General features: G+C 34.0%; 2 protein-coding genes across 4 annotated transcripts; both read left to right on the top strand.

Annotated features, from left to right (window-relative positions):
* The first annotated feature begins 3,595 nt into the window (after window positions 1-3,595).
* On the top strand, window positions 3,596-5,612 carry LOC142639698 (uncharacterized). Its single transcript, XM_075813841.1, has 2 exons — window positions 3,596-3,664; window positions 4,935-5,612. The coding sequence occupies exons 1-2, from the start codon at window positions 3,596-3,598 to the stop codon at window positions 5,610-5,612; spliced, it is 747 nt and encodes a 248-aa protein (XP_075669956.1).
* A 1,146-nt stretch (window positions 5,613-6,758) lies between these two features.
* On the top strand, window positions 6,759-15,864 carry LOC142641394 (protein GRAVITROPIC IN THE LIGHT 1-like). 3 transcript variants are annotated; one of them, XM_075815821.1, is made up of 3 exons: window positions 6,759-6,941; window positions 7,344-7,469; window positions 14,083-15,864. In XM_075815821.1, exon 3 carries the CDS (start codon window positions 14,083-14,085, stop codon window positions 15,472-15,474), a length of 1,392 nt encoding a protein of 463 aa, XP_075671936.1. In that variant the 5' UTR covers window positions 6,759-6,941; window positions 7,344-7,469; the 3' UTR covers window positions 15,475-15,864. The 3 variants fall into 3 exon arrangements, with proteins under 3 accessions (XP_075671936.1, XP_075671935.1, XP_075671934.1); XM_075815820.1 differs by having other exon boundaries at window positions 6,759-6,948; XM_075815819.1 differs by lacking the exon at window positions 6,759-6,941 and adding an exon at window positions 6,991-7,141.
* The last annotated feature ends 3,139 nt before the right edge of the window (window positions 15,865-19,003 follow it).

Below are 19,003 nucleotides of genomic sequence, written 5' to 3'. Positions count from 1 at the left end.
TGTCTGCCAAACAGTGGGCTCCACGGTAAATCTTTTCTAGTCTATGCTCACCGTCTGCATGTGCTTATTCATAGCCAACATGGCTAGATAGCATTCTTTAGTGGCTAATTGGTCTCCTTCCACTTGACCTACTCCATGATCTGTTGGGAATATAACAGATAAATGGTAGGTAGACGTAACTACCTTCCAACTGTTTAGAGTCGATCTTCGAATGATAGCATTGTTTAAGGATGAACTGTCCACAACCAGGAAGTTTACCTCTTTGGTTATCTACTGTGGATACGCTCCTACCACCATAGGTAATGTAAAGGTACCCACAGGTTGCACTTTCATCCCACTAAATCCTACCAATGGCGAATTTACTGGACAAATTTGATCTCGTCCAAGCCTCATTTGTTGGAAGGCAGGGTAATATAAAATGTCTACCAAGCTTCCATAGGCTCCACGGTAACTCTTCTCTCATCTATGCTCATCATCTGTGTGCCCGTCCATAGCCAACATAGCTAGATAGCATTCTTTGGTGGCTAATTGGTCTCCTTGCACTTGACCTACTCCTTGATATGTTGGGAACTTAACAGATAAATGGTAGGTAGACGTTACTACCTTCCAACTATTTAGAGTCAGTCTTCCAGTGATAGCGTTGTTTTAGGACGAGTCGTCCATAACTAGGAAGTTTACCTCATTGGTTATCTACTATGGATACTCTCCTACCACCATACGTAATGTAATGGTACCCACAAATTGCACTTTCATCCCTCCAAATCCTACCAATGGAATATTTACTAGATGAAGTTGATCTCATCCAAGCCTCATTTGTTGGAAGGCAAGGTAATATAAAATGTTTGCCAAACTTCTGTGGGCTCCGTGGTAACTCCTCCCATCTATGCTCATCGTCTGCATGTGCTTGTCCATAACCAACATGACTAGATAGCATTCTTTGGCAGCTAATTGGTCTCCTTGCATTTGACCTACTACATGATCTATTGGAAACTTAACAGAAAAATGGTAGGTACACGTTACTGCCTTCTAACTGTTTAGAGTTTGTCTTCCAATGATAGCGTTGTATGAGGATGAACTGTTTATAACTAGGAAGTTTACCTATTTGGTTATTTGCAGTGGATACGCTCCTCGCACCATAGATAATGTAATGGTACCCACAGGTAGCACTTTCATCCCTCCAAATTCTACCAATGGTGAATTTGCTAGACGAAGTTGATCTCGTCCAAGTCTTATTTGTTGGAAGGAAGTGTAATATAAAATGTCTACCGAACTTTTGTGAGCTCCGCAATAACTCTTCTCCCATCTATGATCATCGTCTGCATGTGCTCGTCCATAGCCAACATGGCTAGATAGCATTCTTTGGCGGCTAATTGGTCTCCTTGCACTTGACCTTTTCCATGATCTGCTGGAAACTTAACATATAAATGGTAGGTAGACGTTACTGCCTTCCATCTATTTAGAGTCAGTCTTCAATTGATAGCATTGTATGATTACGAATAGTTTACAACTAGGAAGTTCACCTATTTGGTTATTTGCTGTGAGTACGCTCCTACCACCACAGTTAATATAATGGTACCCACAGGTAGCACTTTCATCCTTCCAAATCCTACCAATGGTGAATTTACTAGACGAAGTTAATCTTATCCAAGCCTTATTTGTTGGAAGGCAGGGTAATATAAAATGTCTGCCAAATAGTGGGCTCCGCAGTAAATCTTTTCTAGTCTATGCTCACCGTCTGCATGTGCTCATTCATAGCCAACATGGCTAGATAGCATTCTTTAATGGCTAATTGGTCTCCTTCCACTTGACCTACTCCATGATCTGTTGGGAATATAACAGATAAATGGTAGGTAGACGTAACTACCTTCCAACTGTTTAGAGTTGATCTTCAATTGATAGCATTGTTTAAGGATGAACTGTCCACAACCAGGAAGTTTACCTCTTTGGTTATCTGTTGTGGATACGCTCCTACCACCATAGGTAATGTAAAGGTACCCACAGGTTGCACTTTCATCCCACCAAATCCTACCAATGACGAATTTACTGGACAAAGTTGATCTCGTCCAAGCCTCATTTGTTGGAAGGCAGGGTAATATAAAATATCTAGTAAGCTTCCATGGGCTCCGTGGTAACTCTTCTCTCATCTATGCTCATCATCTGTGTGCTCGTCCATAGCCAACATGGCTAGATAGCATTTTTGGTGGCTAATTGGTGTCCTTGCACTTGACCTACTCCCTGATCTGTTGGGAACTTAACAGATAAATGGTAGGTAGACGTTACTACCTTCCAACTGTTTAGAGACAGTCTTCCAATGATAGCATTGTATGAGGACGAATAGTTTACAACTAGGAAGTTTACCTCTTTGGTTATTTGCTGTGGATACGCTCCTACCACCACAGGTAATAAATGGTACCCACAAGTAGCATTTTCTTCCCTCTAAATCCAACCAATGACAAATTTACTGGACGAAGTTGATCTCCTCCAAGCCTTATTTGTTTGAAGGCAGGGTTATATAAAATGTTTGCCAAACTTCCGTGGGATCTGTGATAACTCTTCTGTCGTCTATGCTCATCGGCTGCATGTGTTTGTCCATAGCCAACATGGCTAGATAGCATTGTTTAGCGTCTAATTGGTCCCGTTGCATTTGACCTACTCCTTGATCTATTGGGAACTTAACAGAAAAATGGTAAGTAGACGTTACTACCTTCCAACTGTTTAGAGTCGGTCTTTCATTGATAGCATTGTATGAGGACGAACAGGCCACAACCAGAAGATTTACCTCTTTGGTTATCCGCTGTGGATATGCTCCTACCACCATAGGTACTATAATGGTACCGACAGGTAGCACTTTCATTCCTCCAAATCCTACCAATGACGAATTTAGTTAATGAAATTGATCTCGTCCAAGCCTCATTTGTTAGAAGGCCGAGTAATATAAAATGTCTGCCGAACTTCCGTGGGCTCCATGGTAACTCTTCTCTCGTCTATGATTATTGTCTACATGTGCTTGTCCATACCCAACATGGATAGATAGCATTCTTTGGCATATAATTGGTCTCCTTGCACTTGATTTACTCCATAATCCGTTGGGAACTTAAAAGATAAATGATAGGTAGACGTTACTACCTTCCAACTGTTTAAAGATGATCTTCCAATGATAGCGTTGTATAAGGAAGAACAGTCCTCAACCAGGAAGTTTACCTCTTTGGTTATCTGTTGTGGATACGCTCCTACCACCAAAGGTAATATAATGGTACCCACAGGTAGCACTTTCATCCCTCCAAATCCTACCAATGACGAATTCACTGGACAAAATTGATCTCATCCAAGCCTCTTTTGTTGGATGGCAGGGTAATATAAAGTGTCTGCCGAACTTTCGTGGGCTCGGTTGTAACTTTTCTCTCGTCTATGCTCATCGTTTGCGTGTGCTCATCCATAGCCAACATGGCTAGAGAGCATTCTTTGGCGTATAGTTGGTCTCCTTGCACTTGACCTACTCCATGATTCGTTGGGAACTTAAAAGATAAATGATAGGTAGACGTTACTACCTTCCAACTGTTTAGAGTTGGTCTTCCATTGATAGCGTTATATGACAATGAACAGTCCACAACAGGGAAGTTTATCTCTTTGGTTATCTGCTGTGGATATGCTTCTAGCACCACAGGTAATGTAATGGTACCCACAGGTAGCACTTTCATCCCTCCAAATCCTACCAATGACAAAAATTTCCAAGTGTAAGATTTATCTACAAGGGCTTAGGAATTAGAACATGTGTAACCATTTTGATACATTAGCAAGATCCTGGTTCATTGCTGTAACTTCCTACTATGTACTTAACTCCTAATGGCAGTTGTAGAAGATAAGATTGAACCTTCTAACTTCTATAGCAGTTATGGAAGTTAAGTCTGAACCTTCGGACTTCTACAAATATTGGGGAAGTTATGAGACAAGTAACCACTACAAACACACTATATAAGCACTCATCCTCAAGAAATGAAAGTAAGTTTTGACTATTTCTAAGAAGTTGGAATTCTTGAGTCCCAAAGAAAAAACTAACTTATGCATCGATGGGTTCTTGGCCGGTTCAACCCGGTCTCCTTTGATCTTTTGTCTTTTCTTTTTCAGGCATTCATCACTAGTTCATTGAAGCCTGGAGCATTCATTCTACTGGTTTTCTGTGCATCATCAAGTCTTATTTTTTTGTAAGGCTAGCTTGGAGAAGTGTGATTCTTTGTAGCGTGTCTTAAAAGTTTATGAAGATTCTTCGGGCAAACTATTGAATAGGGCTAAAACCTTTCTGTTTTTCTCTAGCAATACAGACCTGCAACTTTAATAAGAAATTAAGACAAGGTTTGGAGCTCAGATTATTAGACAACACAAAAAATACCTTGGTCTTCCATCTTTAGTTGGGAAGAATAAAAGAAATACTTTTAATGCCATGAAGGAAAAATTGGCAAAAAAGTTAGCTAGATGGATGGAGAAGTTGCTTTCTAAAGCCAGGAAAGAAATTTTGATCAAGGCAGTTGCTCAAGCTACCCTAACATACACCATGAGCTACTTCAAAATCCCTAATTCCTTTGTTATGATCTGACTAGTATGATTAGAAATTTTTGGTGGGGACAAAAACCGGATGAAAGAAAGATGGCGTGGTTGAGTTAGGATAAGTTGCGTGTGTCTAAATCATGTGGTGGGATGGGTTTCAAACTACTTAAGCCTTTTAATCTGGCTCTTTTGGTTAAACAAGGCTGGAGACTTCAAATGGCTAATAATACTCTTGTTTATAGAGTTTTTAAGGCGCATTATTTAATAGATTGTGATTTTGTTCATGGCTCTTTGGGAAATAGACTTTCATATGTGTGGAGAAGTATTTATGCAGCACAAGAAATTGTTAAAAATGGATGAGATGGAATGTTGGCAATGCTCAAAAAATCCAGATATGGGAGGATAGGTGGATTCCTAACTTTTCTTCATCTAAGGTTATCTCCCCTCGAGTTCTTTATCCACAAATCTCTATGGTTAGTGATTTGATTGATGTTGAAGATAAGGGATGGAATTTTAGTTTACTTAAATGCATTTTCCTTCCCTTTGGGGCAAAAATTATAGGAGGTATTCCACTGAGTACCCGGCTTCCTGATGATAAACAAATCTGGGCAGAGACTTCATATGGTTTATTTTCAATTAGGAGTGCCTACAATGTTGCTCTGGATTTGAGTAAGCCTATTGAATTTGCTTCAAGCTCGGATGGTGATAGCATGAGGCAGTTTGTAAAAAGCTCTGGAAGATCCAAGTTCCTCATAAGATTCGACACTTTATTTGGAAGGCAGCCCGTTATTCTCCCAACGAAGGCGAATCTAGTACATACAATATTGGAGGGTGGTTGTGAGGAATGTGGTGATAATTTGGAATCCTTGCTGCATCTTTGTTGGGAATGTCCTAAGGCACACGAAACATGGATGTTATTTCAAAATTTAAATGACTTTGCCTTTGTGCAGTTTAGGTGTTTTATGGATTTCCTATGGTTTATCTTGATGAAGGCAGATTGGTTGTTTGAAGATCAGGCTGTTGCAATCACAATTTTATGGGAACTTTGGACAAATAGGAATGAAGTTTAGTATGGTGGATTAAGGAAGAATGGGAAGCAACTGATTCTATGGTGTACTTACTACCTGGAGGAGTATTAGGCAGTTGTGGAAGTCCCAATGAAGCTTTCTCAAGTTCATGTTTTAAAATGGGAAGCCTTCGGCTTTTCCTTTTTATAAGGTTAACGTAGATGGAGCTGTTTTTATGGAACAAAAAGAAGCTGGAGTGGGGGTTGTAATTCGAGACTATGTTGGAAATTTTATTGCAGGTCTTAGCAAGAAGTTTCGGTGTCCTCTAGGAGCTATTGAAGTTGAGGCAAAGGTCTTTGAATCTAGTTTGGAATTTGCTAAGGATATGGGTATTCAGGACTTTGTTCTAGAAGGAGATTCACTTAATATTGTTCATGCTCTTAGCGGAAATTCTCATGCTGCTTTTGATTTATGGGATGCAAGTTACTTCTTTTGAGTTTCGAAATGTCTTATTTTCTTATGTCTTATTTTCTGTTTGGATTGAAGAGAGTCCATGTTTTCTTGTACAGACTCTTCTCCATGATATATTTACTGCTTTTAATTATTAATAAAGTTTGTGTTTTTCTATCAAAAAAAAGAAAAAAGTATACAACACATTTTGCTTGCAACAATTTAATTTGATTATTCAGCAACCAAAAAAAAAAAAACAAAACTTGCCTGAACTATCCTTGTCGACCCTACAATCCCATAACAACGGCTAGGTAATATCCAAAAAAGAAAATACAATGAGTAGGAAAAATATCATTGAAAGTGACGGAGGCTAGAGCCTAGAGGTAGAGGAACCTGGACCTCTCGCATGTCTGACACGACACATCTTCTACAATATTAATCAATCCTTGTCCTACTTCGTCTTTTTCTCTTTCCCGTCCCGTGCAATACTCTCAAACAAATAATAATAATAATAATAATATATATATATATATATATATATATTCTTTATTATTAATTAAGGCATTTTTTGGGTCAAAGGGAGAGAGATTTTTTATGAGAATAGAATACACGAAGTTTCTTCGTAAAGGTAAGGGTTAGTTTCGGAAACTTCTTAACAAGCTTTATTTCTTTTTTATTATATATATAATAAATATAATTTCCATGATTGGATGGTTTGCCATTATTTATTGCCCCTTTAAATTATAGAAGGCTTGTTGTAGTCGGTTAAAGCAAAATATTGGAAACGTATATAAAAAGGGAAAAAAATCGTTTTATTTTGGGTATAGAATCAGAGTATGTATGTATTTGTTTCTCAAAAAAGAAAAAAAAAAAGAGTATGTATGTATTGATAGTCTAGATATATAAATATAAAGGGTTTTCAGAGGGTTTTTGGGTTAAGAGGTAAAAGGTCGGTGCTTCTCATATCTTCATTAGATATTCTGTGAACGCGTTTTTGTTTTTGTAGAGAGTCGCTGAGTATATATATATATTAGGGGTTTCTCGGGGTTGCTTTCCTTCTGCTTTTAAGTTTTAGGAGCCAAAGTTTTGGTGCTTTTCACAAGAAATTCTCTCTGTTCTTGGCTCTTCGTTATTTTGTTGAAGTATAAAACTAATTCTATTATGTGTTTTAATTTCTTCACGGTTCTTTGTTGTTGTTGTTGTTGTAATGATTTAATTAGATAATTTTTGTTATATATGTTTTCGGGTCTTGTAAAAAAAAAAGAGCTATGTTTTTATATAGGGGTTTGTGGTGTGGGTACTGAAGTGATTTGATTATTGTTTGATGGATTTTTGTTGTTGCAGAGGTTGCCGTTTCGTCGTTCAGGATCGCTTGGCTTGGGTGTCTCTGTTTTCTTGAGATTTACGTTCTTTATGAAGATAACAAGTTCATAGTTGTTTCTTTTCGCTCAAATTCTCGTGATATTTAAGGTATGCTAAATAAATTCTCGCACTTATTTATTTTTCCACGGTTTTGAATTTTGATTGGTCGGTCAAAGTAGGCGTTATTACTTATTTCTGGTTCTCTCTCCTTTTTTTTTTTTTCTGAATTTATTATTTTTAAGAAAATAATAACATAATAATAAAACTATGACCCTATCAAAACAAGATAATAATAAAATAAAACTATGACTTTTGGACCAGCGGAGTTGTTTAGTTTTATCATTGTGGGTGACCATTTCATAGGTTTCTGTCCAGCGTGTTGCATGCCGTACCACACAGTTGGTGTTTGTTGTGCTGGCAATGTGTCACCCTGAAAGGGATTTAACATTTTTCATTTTCTGGTGATTTAAGGATTTTTTTTTTTTTGTTTATTTTTTAGATAGTGATTTTAGGGATTGAACATTCTGGAATAGGGTATAAATAAATAAATTTATTATTATTATTATTATTATTATTATTATTATTATATATAGAGAGAGAGATATATATATCTTTCTCTCAAAAAGTATATAGAGAGAGATCTATCTGTTTTTATTTTCTTTTCATATGGTTGATTTTCACAATGAAAATATTTTGTAATTTTTATTAAATCATATAATAGGAAACTTATATTTTTATTTACTTTTTATAATTTCTTTTATAAACTCTTAAATATTAAAAAAAAAGTACATCATATCCTTTTTGACTGAAAGTTAGAAAAGGATGCCGTTTATTTCCAAAAAAAGAAAAAAAAAAAAAGAAAGTTAGACAAAGAAAGTTAAAAAATGAATACTTCAAATTTAATTTTTTGTGGTGGAAACATCATATCTAATTTCATCCTATGCCTTTTTCTTTTATGACCTTTCCATTGCATTTAATTCAATTATTAATTTTTTTTAATTCAATAATTTTGAAAACTCCCTTGGTTATAATTTCATCCTATACCTTTTTCTTTTATGACCTTTCCATTGCATTTAATTCAATTATTAATTTTTTTTAATTCAATAATTTTGAATACTCCCTTGGTTGCACGTGGTATGCTTACAAAAATATGAAAATATATAATAATAGATTGTGATCCTATAAATTTTCAAAAAATATTATAATCCTATAATTTTTCATAAAATTATTCCATCAACACCAAATAATTGCACCGAGTATTTGTAAAAATGAGCGAATTGTTTTTTAAAGAGCAAAAAGAGTTCCTCTCACAAAAAAACAAAACAAAACAAAACAAAAAGAATTAGATACTACTTTTGTCTCATTTTGTTTAGCTTATTTAAAAAATCAATATTTAAAAAATAATATCATTTATTATCTTGTCTACTTTATAAAAATGTATAAATTTACAAAAATGTCTTAAATAAATTTATCAGTTTTTTTTTTTTAAAATGAGCTATTCTTAACGAGACAACTAAAAATATGTCCTAATTAAATTAATTTTTTAAATATTTATTAGTTTTCTTTTCAAATAATTTTAAAAATAAAGTAAGAGTATAATAGGAATATTATTATATTAGTAAATTAATTAATTTTATTTTTAGAATTATGACAACATTTTAGAACGTTCTAAAATGAAATAGATAAAAAAAAAAAAAAGAAAAAAAAAAAGAAGGAGAATTATAATAATTTAGGGATTGATGCATTGCGTGTCCCAACGTGTGGGTCAGTTTGTTATAAGAACGACGATGCTAGGCTAGGGCTAGATTAGATAAGACGAAATCTCATTTGTGCAGACTACAGAGTTCTACTGGTGGTGGTGGTGTTGGTGTTGGGAGGGCCATACCATACATGATTTTAACAATTCCATGATTATGAGATTTATTGATGAGTGAAGGATCCATCACTTTTGTGGGTCCCATTTTTAGTGCATTGTATATTGCAGACTACTTTTTAGACCTTTTTTTTTTTTTTTTCCTTGGTCCTTTAAATTGTAAACTCTAGGAATCCTATGGGATGCATAGTATACAAACATAATTTTTATTATTATGTTATTATTATTTTGTGGAGTAATAAGGGTTAAAAGTTTGTGATAGACAATGTATCTGTAAAAATATCTATACTAAGAATTTACTTTTTTTATTTTATGTATTTATTTTTTAAAATACTTTACATTAAATTATTTTATACTACATTTTATTAAAATATTAATTTTTTTTTCACACACAACCACCACCATTCTCTCTCTTCATTTTTTGACAAAATTGTTTAAATTTTACACATTTTTCTATTATAAACGAACTGATATGAATGCTTTTACTCTACAAACATCTAATCATTATCCAATTAAAAGTAAAATCAAGAAATATTTATCATAATAAATATTAAATTTTCTCCTTTGCACGTTCAAATGTACATAATTCTTGTGACATTTTATCATTATTCGTTATTTATATAAGCTAGTTTTTTCCTTTAAATTTTTTTATTATTTATAGGTCTTACATTATTTTTTGTCTCAATTTTATTTCAAATAACCTAATTTTCAATTTTTTTGAAATAAACTAGCTTTTACTTTTTTTTGTCTCACATTATACAAATAAATTACCAAAAATAAGCAATTTCGAAACAGAGGTTTTTCATAAAAATAGTAATGAAAATTTTGCTTTGTAAAAGCCAATATGGTTTACCTTGAAATAGAAAAAGCCAAGAGTGGCATCAGATCTGTTGATCTGTTAAAAGTTAAAACCATTGGTTGTTAATAATAATAATAATTTGGAATTACTGTACACGGTAAGGGTAAAGAAAATAAAAATTATTTGGATTTTTAATCTTTTTTTTTAACCCTTCCTTTTGTTATTTTTCTGCATACAGTTTGCATTATTTATCTTAACAATAACCTGAAAGATGCCGATCATGTTTGGTTTAAATAATAACCCGACCCATACATGTTTGTGAGAGAGAGAGAGAGAGAGAGAGAGAGAGAGAGAGAGAGAGAGAGAGAGGCACCGACCAAAGAAAAAGACCCATCTGACCTATATAAAAAGGGCAGTGCATATACTTTGTGCAAATGCACAGCCCAAAACAACTGAAATGTGATTTTAAGTTCCGATTTCAAAGTTGAAAACATGACATTATTTTTGGACCGTGTGTTTGCACACACAAAGTGTGTAATAGGCTTTTTCCTATATAAAAACATTAGAGCATTCTCATCATAAATGCTATTTTAATACAGCATATAGTAACTTAAAATGCTATTTTATTTATTTTAGAACTCCACTTTTGATTATACTCAATATATCAAAGGTTTTATTTTTTTACCACTCCATTAAAATATTCATTCTTTATTTATTTTTTATTAATCGTCTTTTTCTTTTTCTTTTTCTTTCTCTTCCTTTATTTCTTTCTCATCCTCTTTCCGTTTCTCTCTATTCTTGGAAGCAATAAGAACAACCACTTACCACCACCACCCACCACACAAACTCATCCACCCACCAAAACAAAATCACCATCCATACCACAACCGCTACAAACCCCAATCACCCACCACTCATGCCACAAACACCACAAACCCACCACATAAACCCAACCACCCACCAACTGAACCGCCGCAAGACCCACCAAAAACTGCCACAGCCCCCCACTCTCACAACCAAGCCACTTCCTCTTCCGCCACCATCACAAATCCCAATTCCTTGCTCTTCCACCAAATCATTTATAAAAAAAAACAAACAAACAAACAAAACCTTTCTTTTCCACCATGAGTGATGGCAGCAGCGATGGAGCCATGAAGAAGAGATGGCCATGAAGCTTTGGCTTGGGTTCAGTTTTAGATGGAGAAGGAAGGGTTTGGGTGAGAGGGAGAAGGGGAGCTGGGAAGGGACTAGAGCCATAAACTTAGCGTTAGAATCGAAGAGAAAAAATAAATTAAATAAAAGGAAAAATGGGTAGTTAAAGTTAGAAAGTAATAAAATAACGGGTAAAATGTAAAACTGATTCTCTAAGTTTCTTCTGATTTCATTTCAGTCCTCTAGTTTTGCGTTTGTTCATTTTAGTCCTCTAACTTTTAAGTTTATTCAATTAAGGTTTTTTTATAAAATTTTGTTATATGTTGTGGTTAATTTTTCAATTTTATAAATTTTTCTTCAAATTTTTTAAATTAAAAATTCAATTAATGATTGAAATATATTTTCCAGATTTTTTTTTTCAAAAAATTTTAACAAAAGTTAACGGAAAAGCCTTAATTGAATAAATTTGAAACTTAGAGGACTAAAATAAACGAAAGTAAAGTTAGAAGACTAAAATAAAATCTGAAGAAAATTAAAGGGCCAGTTTTGCATTTTAGCCTAAAATAATTTGTTTGGTATAACATCTCGCTACAGTGTGGTGTTAGAAATGATAACTTACTGTAGCTAGATGTTAAAATAAATAGTTTTAGCAACTTTGATGCATTGGATTTTTTTAGTGTGTGAGGTATTGAAAGTGTTAAAAATAGCTTTTAACACTTCTATTTAATACTTTTATTGTGAATGCTCTTAAAGGTTCTAAAAATATTAATTTTTAGCAATTCAAAAAAGTTATTGTATCTTTTTTAACATCACAATTTACAATATACTTAGAGCAACCACACCAGCTCGTGGATAGTCTTTTAAAATACAAAAAGTGCTTAATTTTACACATTTTAACCCCAAAACCCTTCACATCAGTCTTTATAAAAATGTCTAAATATACACAATGCTCTTGTAAATGAACAGTAACAGTGCATATATACACGGTTACTGTTAACCATATAAATAATTTTTTTATTCTTTTTTTCTTTCCCCTGACTCTCTTTTTCTCATTTCTTTTCTTACTTCATTCTCATTGTTACTATTCACAGTGTTAAATAAATGTGTATAATAGACAAACTGGTGTAGGTGTTTTGTAAAAATATGTGTAAAATAGAAAAAAGTAGGTTTTAGATTTGCAAAATAAAATTTTTTTTGCACATACTAGTGTGAATGCTCTAAATGTTCTATTTTAACATACAACACATTAAAATAATACAAAAAGCTTCTGATTTTCTACCCACAAATACCATTCCACAACCACAAAACACCCAAACACATAACCCACCGATCTCAACAACCCGCAACCCACGAATCCAAAACCCCAACGCTGATCTCAACAACCACTACATGCCAATGCTGCACACCAAGCTCTACTGCTACCATGAGCCGATCTCAAACTTGCCAATTTGGAGCGAAAATCAAAGATGCCTTGGCGGCAAGACGGTAGTGAGAGGAGTAATAGAGAGACAGAGATGGAGTAGAGAGGAAAAGAAAAGAGAGAGAAGAGGCTGAAAGAATAGAAACACGAGAAAAACAAAGAAAAGACAGATATGCATGAGAAAGTTGAGAACTGAATAAATAATATTATTTGTGCATATAATTTCGAGCAACTTTTTTTTTTTTGAGAAGAAAATTTCGAGCAACTCTAAACTGCTGGAGATAGCAGTTTAATGTAGTCTGTTGCTAAGTGGTAAAAATATATAGTAGTACATTGACAAAGATGGCAGTTTGCTACTTAAGTGTTAAAACTTTTTAAGTTCAGCATCTTTGATATGGTGGGTTTTTTTAGCGTTTTTGTTGCTAAAATTGCCTTTGATGAATCCTCTTACAAGGTCTTATTAGCATAACCAGTCTGCAAAAAGTATATTAAACAACTTCATGTCCTCTAGAAATAAATAGTACGTATGTTTAAATAACAATTTTCAGTTCTTTTGAAAATAAGTTGTAGGTGAAAAAATGTATGAAAATATATGTAATGTTATTTTAAAACTAAAAACATATATTTAAACATATGTATCAAACGTATCCGAAATATCAGCCAAGAGAACAAAAGAAACGAGAGAAAGAAATAGTAGTCATTCATTAAATTACTTATTTTTTTTCCCTGCTTGAAATTTTATTTGTTTCTATTGTATATGATACTCTGCAACAATGTGTCATCATAACCAACGTGCCTAGTGCTCAAATAGCTAAGTACCTGGAACATTGATTGTGTTTTTGAAACTTTCCTACTTAGTTGTTTTTTTCTTTTGTTTTTTTTTTGTTTTTTTATAACATTTTTCATATCTTATTAAGATAATAAATTATGATCACTTTCACATACTTCTAAAACTCAGAAGTACGAATATTTTATTTGGAGTGCTGTCTTCGTATCTTCGTACTATAACTTCTCAAAAATTGATTTTACTGTACACACTGTTCATATTCATTTTTTGTGTCAAACCCGTACTTGTATCCGCGCTTCATAGGTGAGTAAAATTACTTTTGTTATTTGATATTTAAGAATTTCGTATGCCTGGGCTTATTGTCTATTTTTCCATCAAAATCTATTGTTTTCTAAAGAAAGCAAATTGGAAAATCTTATAAAGAAAAAAAGAAAAATTCCATTCTCCATTAAAAGCAAACCGGAGACTGATCATAAAGGTGAAAGAACAAAGAAAAGGAAATTCCATCTTCCATCAATGGTCTCGGTCTAAAGTGCTAAAGCATATTACTTTTCTCTATTGTTCAACATGCTCAATCTTTTTTTGCTTGCCACTGTATTACTTTTACGTTGGGATTCACTTTTATATTGTCATTTTTGCAAAAGCAGCGAGTCTCACCATCATTGTCTATCATTTGTGTCATTCCTGCAGATGGATCCTGTTAAACCATCAGCTGTGACTCCTGCTAAGAGCAAATTGGCACGGACTTTTGCCAAAGTTCTTCACCTTCGGGCAGCAACCGGAGTTGCTCCAGTAGATGGAAATCACAAGGTTAAGCCCCAGCAAAAGGTTAAGGAAGATCGGCATGGACATGTTGCTAACGTTAAGGTTATGACAGCTAGTCATAGTCTGTCTCAATCTTTTGAGAAGGGTGAAGAGGTTGAGAATAATAAGGTGGCCTTGGAAGCTCTTCTTGCCACACTTTTTGCTAGCGTTTCATCTATTAAAGCTGCATATGCTCAGTTACAGCATGCTCAGTCTCCTTATGATCCTTATGGGATTCAAAGTGCTGATCAATTGGTAGTGTCAGAGTTGAAGAGCTTGTCTGAATTGAAGCATAGTTACTTAAAGAAACAGTTCAATCCTTCACCTTCACCAGAGACTGCAATGGTTATGGCTGAAATTCAGGAGCTAAAGAGTGTTTTGAAAACCTATGAAATCATGGGGAAGAAGCTGGAATCTCAGGTCAGGCTCAAGGACTCCGAAATTGTGTTTCTTAGAGAGAAGTTGGAGGAAGCCATTAATCAGAACAGGTTACTTGAGAAGAGATTAAACCAAAGTGGGCAATTATCTGTGCTTGACAATCTTCATAAATCAGGCTTAAATCCTAGCCATTTCATGACAGTTCTACGTCATACAGTTAAGTCTATTCGAATCTTTGTCAGGTTGATTTTGGATGAGATGAAAGTTGCTAAGATGGATATTGATGGAATAGCAAATGCAATGGAACCATGTGTGGTTTATTGGAAAGATGATCACAAATGTTTCGCATTTGAGTCCTATGTTTGCAAGGTCATGTTTAGCCATTTTGGTTATCCAAACTTCTCTGAACCAGATGATGAGCATGATGAGAAGCTAGATCGCGAGTTATTTTTCGGGCAATTCATGGAATTGAAATCTGTGAAACCAAAGGAGTTTCTTACCCTGAAGCCTAATTCAGAGTTTGCTAAATTTTGCCGCAATAGGTACTTGAAACTTATTACTTCCAAGATGGAATCATTAATATTTGGTAATCTTAGACAAAGAAACCTCTTAAATGCTGGTGAATTTCCAAACACACAATTCTTTGCTTCATTCACTGAAATGGCAAAGCGGATTTGGCTCCTACATAACTTAGGCTTTTCTTTCGAACATGTATCAATCTTTCAAGTCGACAAGGGGTCTCGATATTCAGAAGTGTACATGGAATGTTTAGCTGATGAAGTGTTCCTTTCATCCGAACCAGAAGTGGCTTTCTCAACCATTCCAGGATTCCAGATCGATAGAACTATTATACAGGGCCAGGTCTATATATCTCCAATTGCAAATCAAGATGGTAAGTAGCTATCTAGAGAGATTAATACAACATTTTGGACCCGCCACAAACAACATGACATATTGAACAGGAGGCCATTTGATGAGTAAAATGGCTTGCGCTGCTCTCTTTGTGTGTGTTGTTGTGGCCCTTGTGGGGGACTTGGTTAATCTAGGCGTTTTGTCCTTTTTCTTTTGTGGCCATTTTGAAAAGGAAACCGCGTGGACCGTTGCGTTGGGAACAGCCTTTTGGATCTTTGTATATTTTGTATTATTTTGTTTTTTTTCAATGACATATCCCCTCCAATTTTGTTAATATTAGGCCAGTGACAGGGATTGTCTAGCTGTTTTTTGTTTCCGTGATTACTAGACATTGTATTTGTATGTACGTAAACTTAATCGAAATAGACAATTATCTCCTGTCTGCCTACACCGCGTGGAGTTGCTCTTGGAAACCACAAATGTTGTGAGAGATCAGCCGGATGCCGAAAATACCCCTAATGCGTAGGTGCCACAAATGTTTTATTTTTATATTTTTCTTCATTTACTTTTGGGTATTTATTTGGATCATGTGTCAACATTTATAGTGACTTTAGCTCCCTTTGGATATCTTCTGCCTGGTATCCTCTTAACTTGGGTTGCCAAACTCATCCTCTTTCTTTAGAAAGTATGATATTCCAATTTGTTTATCTTTGGGTGTATATTCAGAGAATTGTGTATCAACAATAAGTCTAGTGACTTTTGGTCCCCCTTCAATATGCTTGGCTATGCATTGCCAGATGGGTAGTGGCATCTTTACTTTTACATCGGTTGCCAAACTCATCCATTTTTATATAGTGTATAAGTATGGTAAAATTTTGGTGAAAATACTCTTTTGGTTTCTATATTTTAGGGTCACTGCCAATTTGGTTCTTATATTTTTGTAGCAGTCAATTTAGTCTTTATTATTTTGAACTTGCAAACAATTTGATTTTTACCGTTAACTTACTAACTGAAAATCCTTACGTGACAATTGTACAATCTATTTGCTATATAAGGATTTTCTGTATGTACAATCTATTTGCTTGTCCATAGCATTTAAAAATTGTACAATTTGGTTTTTAATTAACATTTAAAAATTCCACAAGCATTTAAATTATTAAAAAAAGTCCACATAAGCAAAAAAATTATCAAGAAAATGTTAGGGTTTGTGCCCTAAAATCCAATTTATTGGCATGTCATAAATAATTATATTGTTTAATTATATGAGACTATTTATAAATGAACTAATAGGACATTATCATAGGACATGAGATGCATTGTATGTGATTTAGTCATAGTGTAAATTACAAGTTCCTTGTAAACTCAAAATGCAGTTTGTAGTCGGTGATGAAATTGGACATTTCATCTGCAAAGACTACAATACATCAACTAAGATAATTTGTCTTGATCATGGAAATAGAGACTTTTAGTTAATGTGTCTTAAGAGTTAAGACATATTGAACTTGATTGCTGTGAGATTAATTATTCAATCAACAACTGTCACTCGAATAATTAATGTCACTACTTCTTATTTCATAGACTCTTAATTCTGAGAGGGTAGTGGACATGATCATGAAATGTAGATAACTTTGATATATTAGGAGTGAGATTTAATATTCACGGTCAAAACCTCAATATGTTGGGTAACCATATGTAGTGTTGAGGGAATACATATTCTCACGATGGAGCCCATAATCTCTTTTAGTAGAGACACGAAATATCCCTTTGAGATAAGTTTAATGGGAACTGGTTATTCAGGGCGCCCACTTTAGTAAGGAGTTACTAAAGCTTATATTTATTGAAATTGGATTTCAATAAATGTGAATAACTAAAAGATTAAACTGGGTACTCAAGGATAAAACAAAGTGACAATTCATTATAACTTTGATCACTATGAATATTTCATGAGGGGTCAATAAGGCCTAGAGTGCAATTATATTTATATAGCGGTATTAAATATAATTAATGGTAACTTTGGACTTGTCAAGAGTTGACAGAAAAGCCCAAGGCTCATTGGAGTTAGAGTCTTATTTGTTCTCTTTGGTCCCATCTCAAGCCACAAATTAAAGCCCAATTGGGTAGGCCCAAAAGGCTAACCCAATTAGATAATCGGATTTTATTTAATAAGAGTTGTTAAATAAAGTAACTACCAAGGTAGTTAGAATATACGTATGATGGAAAGAAAGAAAACAGTTTTTCTCAAGAAGAAGAAGAAGAATGATTTTTCTTTGAGAATCAATGTACATAAAGACTAGTTGAGAGACCACACTTCTTGAGCACCATGTAGAATTGAGATGAAGATTAAAAGTATTCTCAAGTCTTGGTTTTTTCTATTCTTTGTTCTATAATTTAAGGTTGCATGCTATCTCTCATGAATGAAGTCGATCCGTGTTTGTTGCTTCCGCTGTGTATTTTATATGAGATGCAAAAAACAGAAAAAACCTTAAAAATACAACAATTAATAAAAGAAATTCATCAAACTCATCAAAAAGAAAAGAACTAAGTTATAGACGAAGGAGATGGAGCTCGAGGTGGCTTGTCCGTGGCAGATCGGGAATCATAGAGAGAGCATGTTCTAGAAATCTCCTCAGGTTGAAAGATACACATCCATCAAAATCTAAACTTTATGCAATACTGTCGGGAAACATCCAATACTCACTAAACAAATTGGAATTCCCAAAAACATTAACACTCAAAATCAATATTCTAATGCAATATCCAATACGCAATACCCACATTAGAACGTGGAGCCGCTAGAAACATGAACACCCAAAACATAAATCAATATTTGAGATATCTTTGGGTAGGAGAAGGACGACGACATTTGCATTTTCTAATCTTGTTGATGAGTTTGATGATTTCTCTTTTTTAATTGTTGAGTTTTTTAGTTTTTGTTTTCTTTGGTATATATATATATATATATTTTTTTGTGCTGGAATTGAGTTTTATTTATTTAAATGCTTATGCGGCATTTTTACGATGTTAATTAAAATTTATTATTATTATTTTATTGCTACTTGGTGTGTCAATTGTACAATTTCTTTGTTATATAAACATTTTTTATTAGTGAGTTAACAATAAGGACTTGATGCGAACCTCAATCGACACACTTTGAGACCCAACAAAAATATTGGAATATTTAATACCAAATGAGGCGAACCTTAATCGACACGCTTTGAGACCCAACAAAAATATTGGAATACTTGCCCAAGAAAGCTAAAATTCAGATTTTTGATAGAAACCCTGGCCCAACGTTTATAATCGAAACGCGAACCAAAGGTATAAGTTGACCTTGACCCAATGATTATAAAGAATCACGAACCGAAGGTATAAAGTTTGAACGCCACAAGAAAGAATCCCTGATAAGTTCACAGTTCTTGAAGAACTAAAAGAGAGCAAAGCTTCACATTTTCTGATTTTTATTCAATAATGTTATGAAGAACGTTTACAAACTTCAGAGCCTATTAAAGGGCTCCATAAAACTTGACAGACAAGAAAATATATTCTAAAATAACTCCTAATTGATACCTTACCATAT

The sequence above is a fragment of the Castanea sativa genome, chromosome 6 (genome assembly GCF_040712315.1).
Source record: "Castanea sativa cultivar Marrone di Chiusa Pesio chromosome 6, ASM4071231v1".
Taxonomy (NCBI): Eukaryota; Viridiplantae; Streptophyta; class Magnoliopsida; order Fagales; family Fagaceae; genus Castanea; species Castanea sativa.
Note: the sequence above shows the minus strand (reverse complement) of the source record. Positions and strands in the feature narration are given on the sequence as shown.

Excerpts from the sequence above, each read along its gene's own strand:
- LOC142641394 (XM_075815821.1), top strand. The coding sequence starts at position 14,083 with ATGGATCCTGTTAAACCATCAGCTGTGACTCCTGCTAAGAGCAAATTG.
- LOC142639698 (XM_075813841.1), top strand. The coding sequence starts at position 3,596 with ATGAACAGTCCACAACAGGGAAGTTTATCTCTTTGGTTATCTGCTGTG. Across the intron at positions 3,665-4,934 it reads ATATGCTTCTAGCACCACAG|ATATGGGAGGATAGGTGGAT; the intron begins GTAATGTAATGG and ends CAAAAAATCCAG.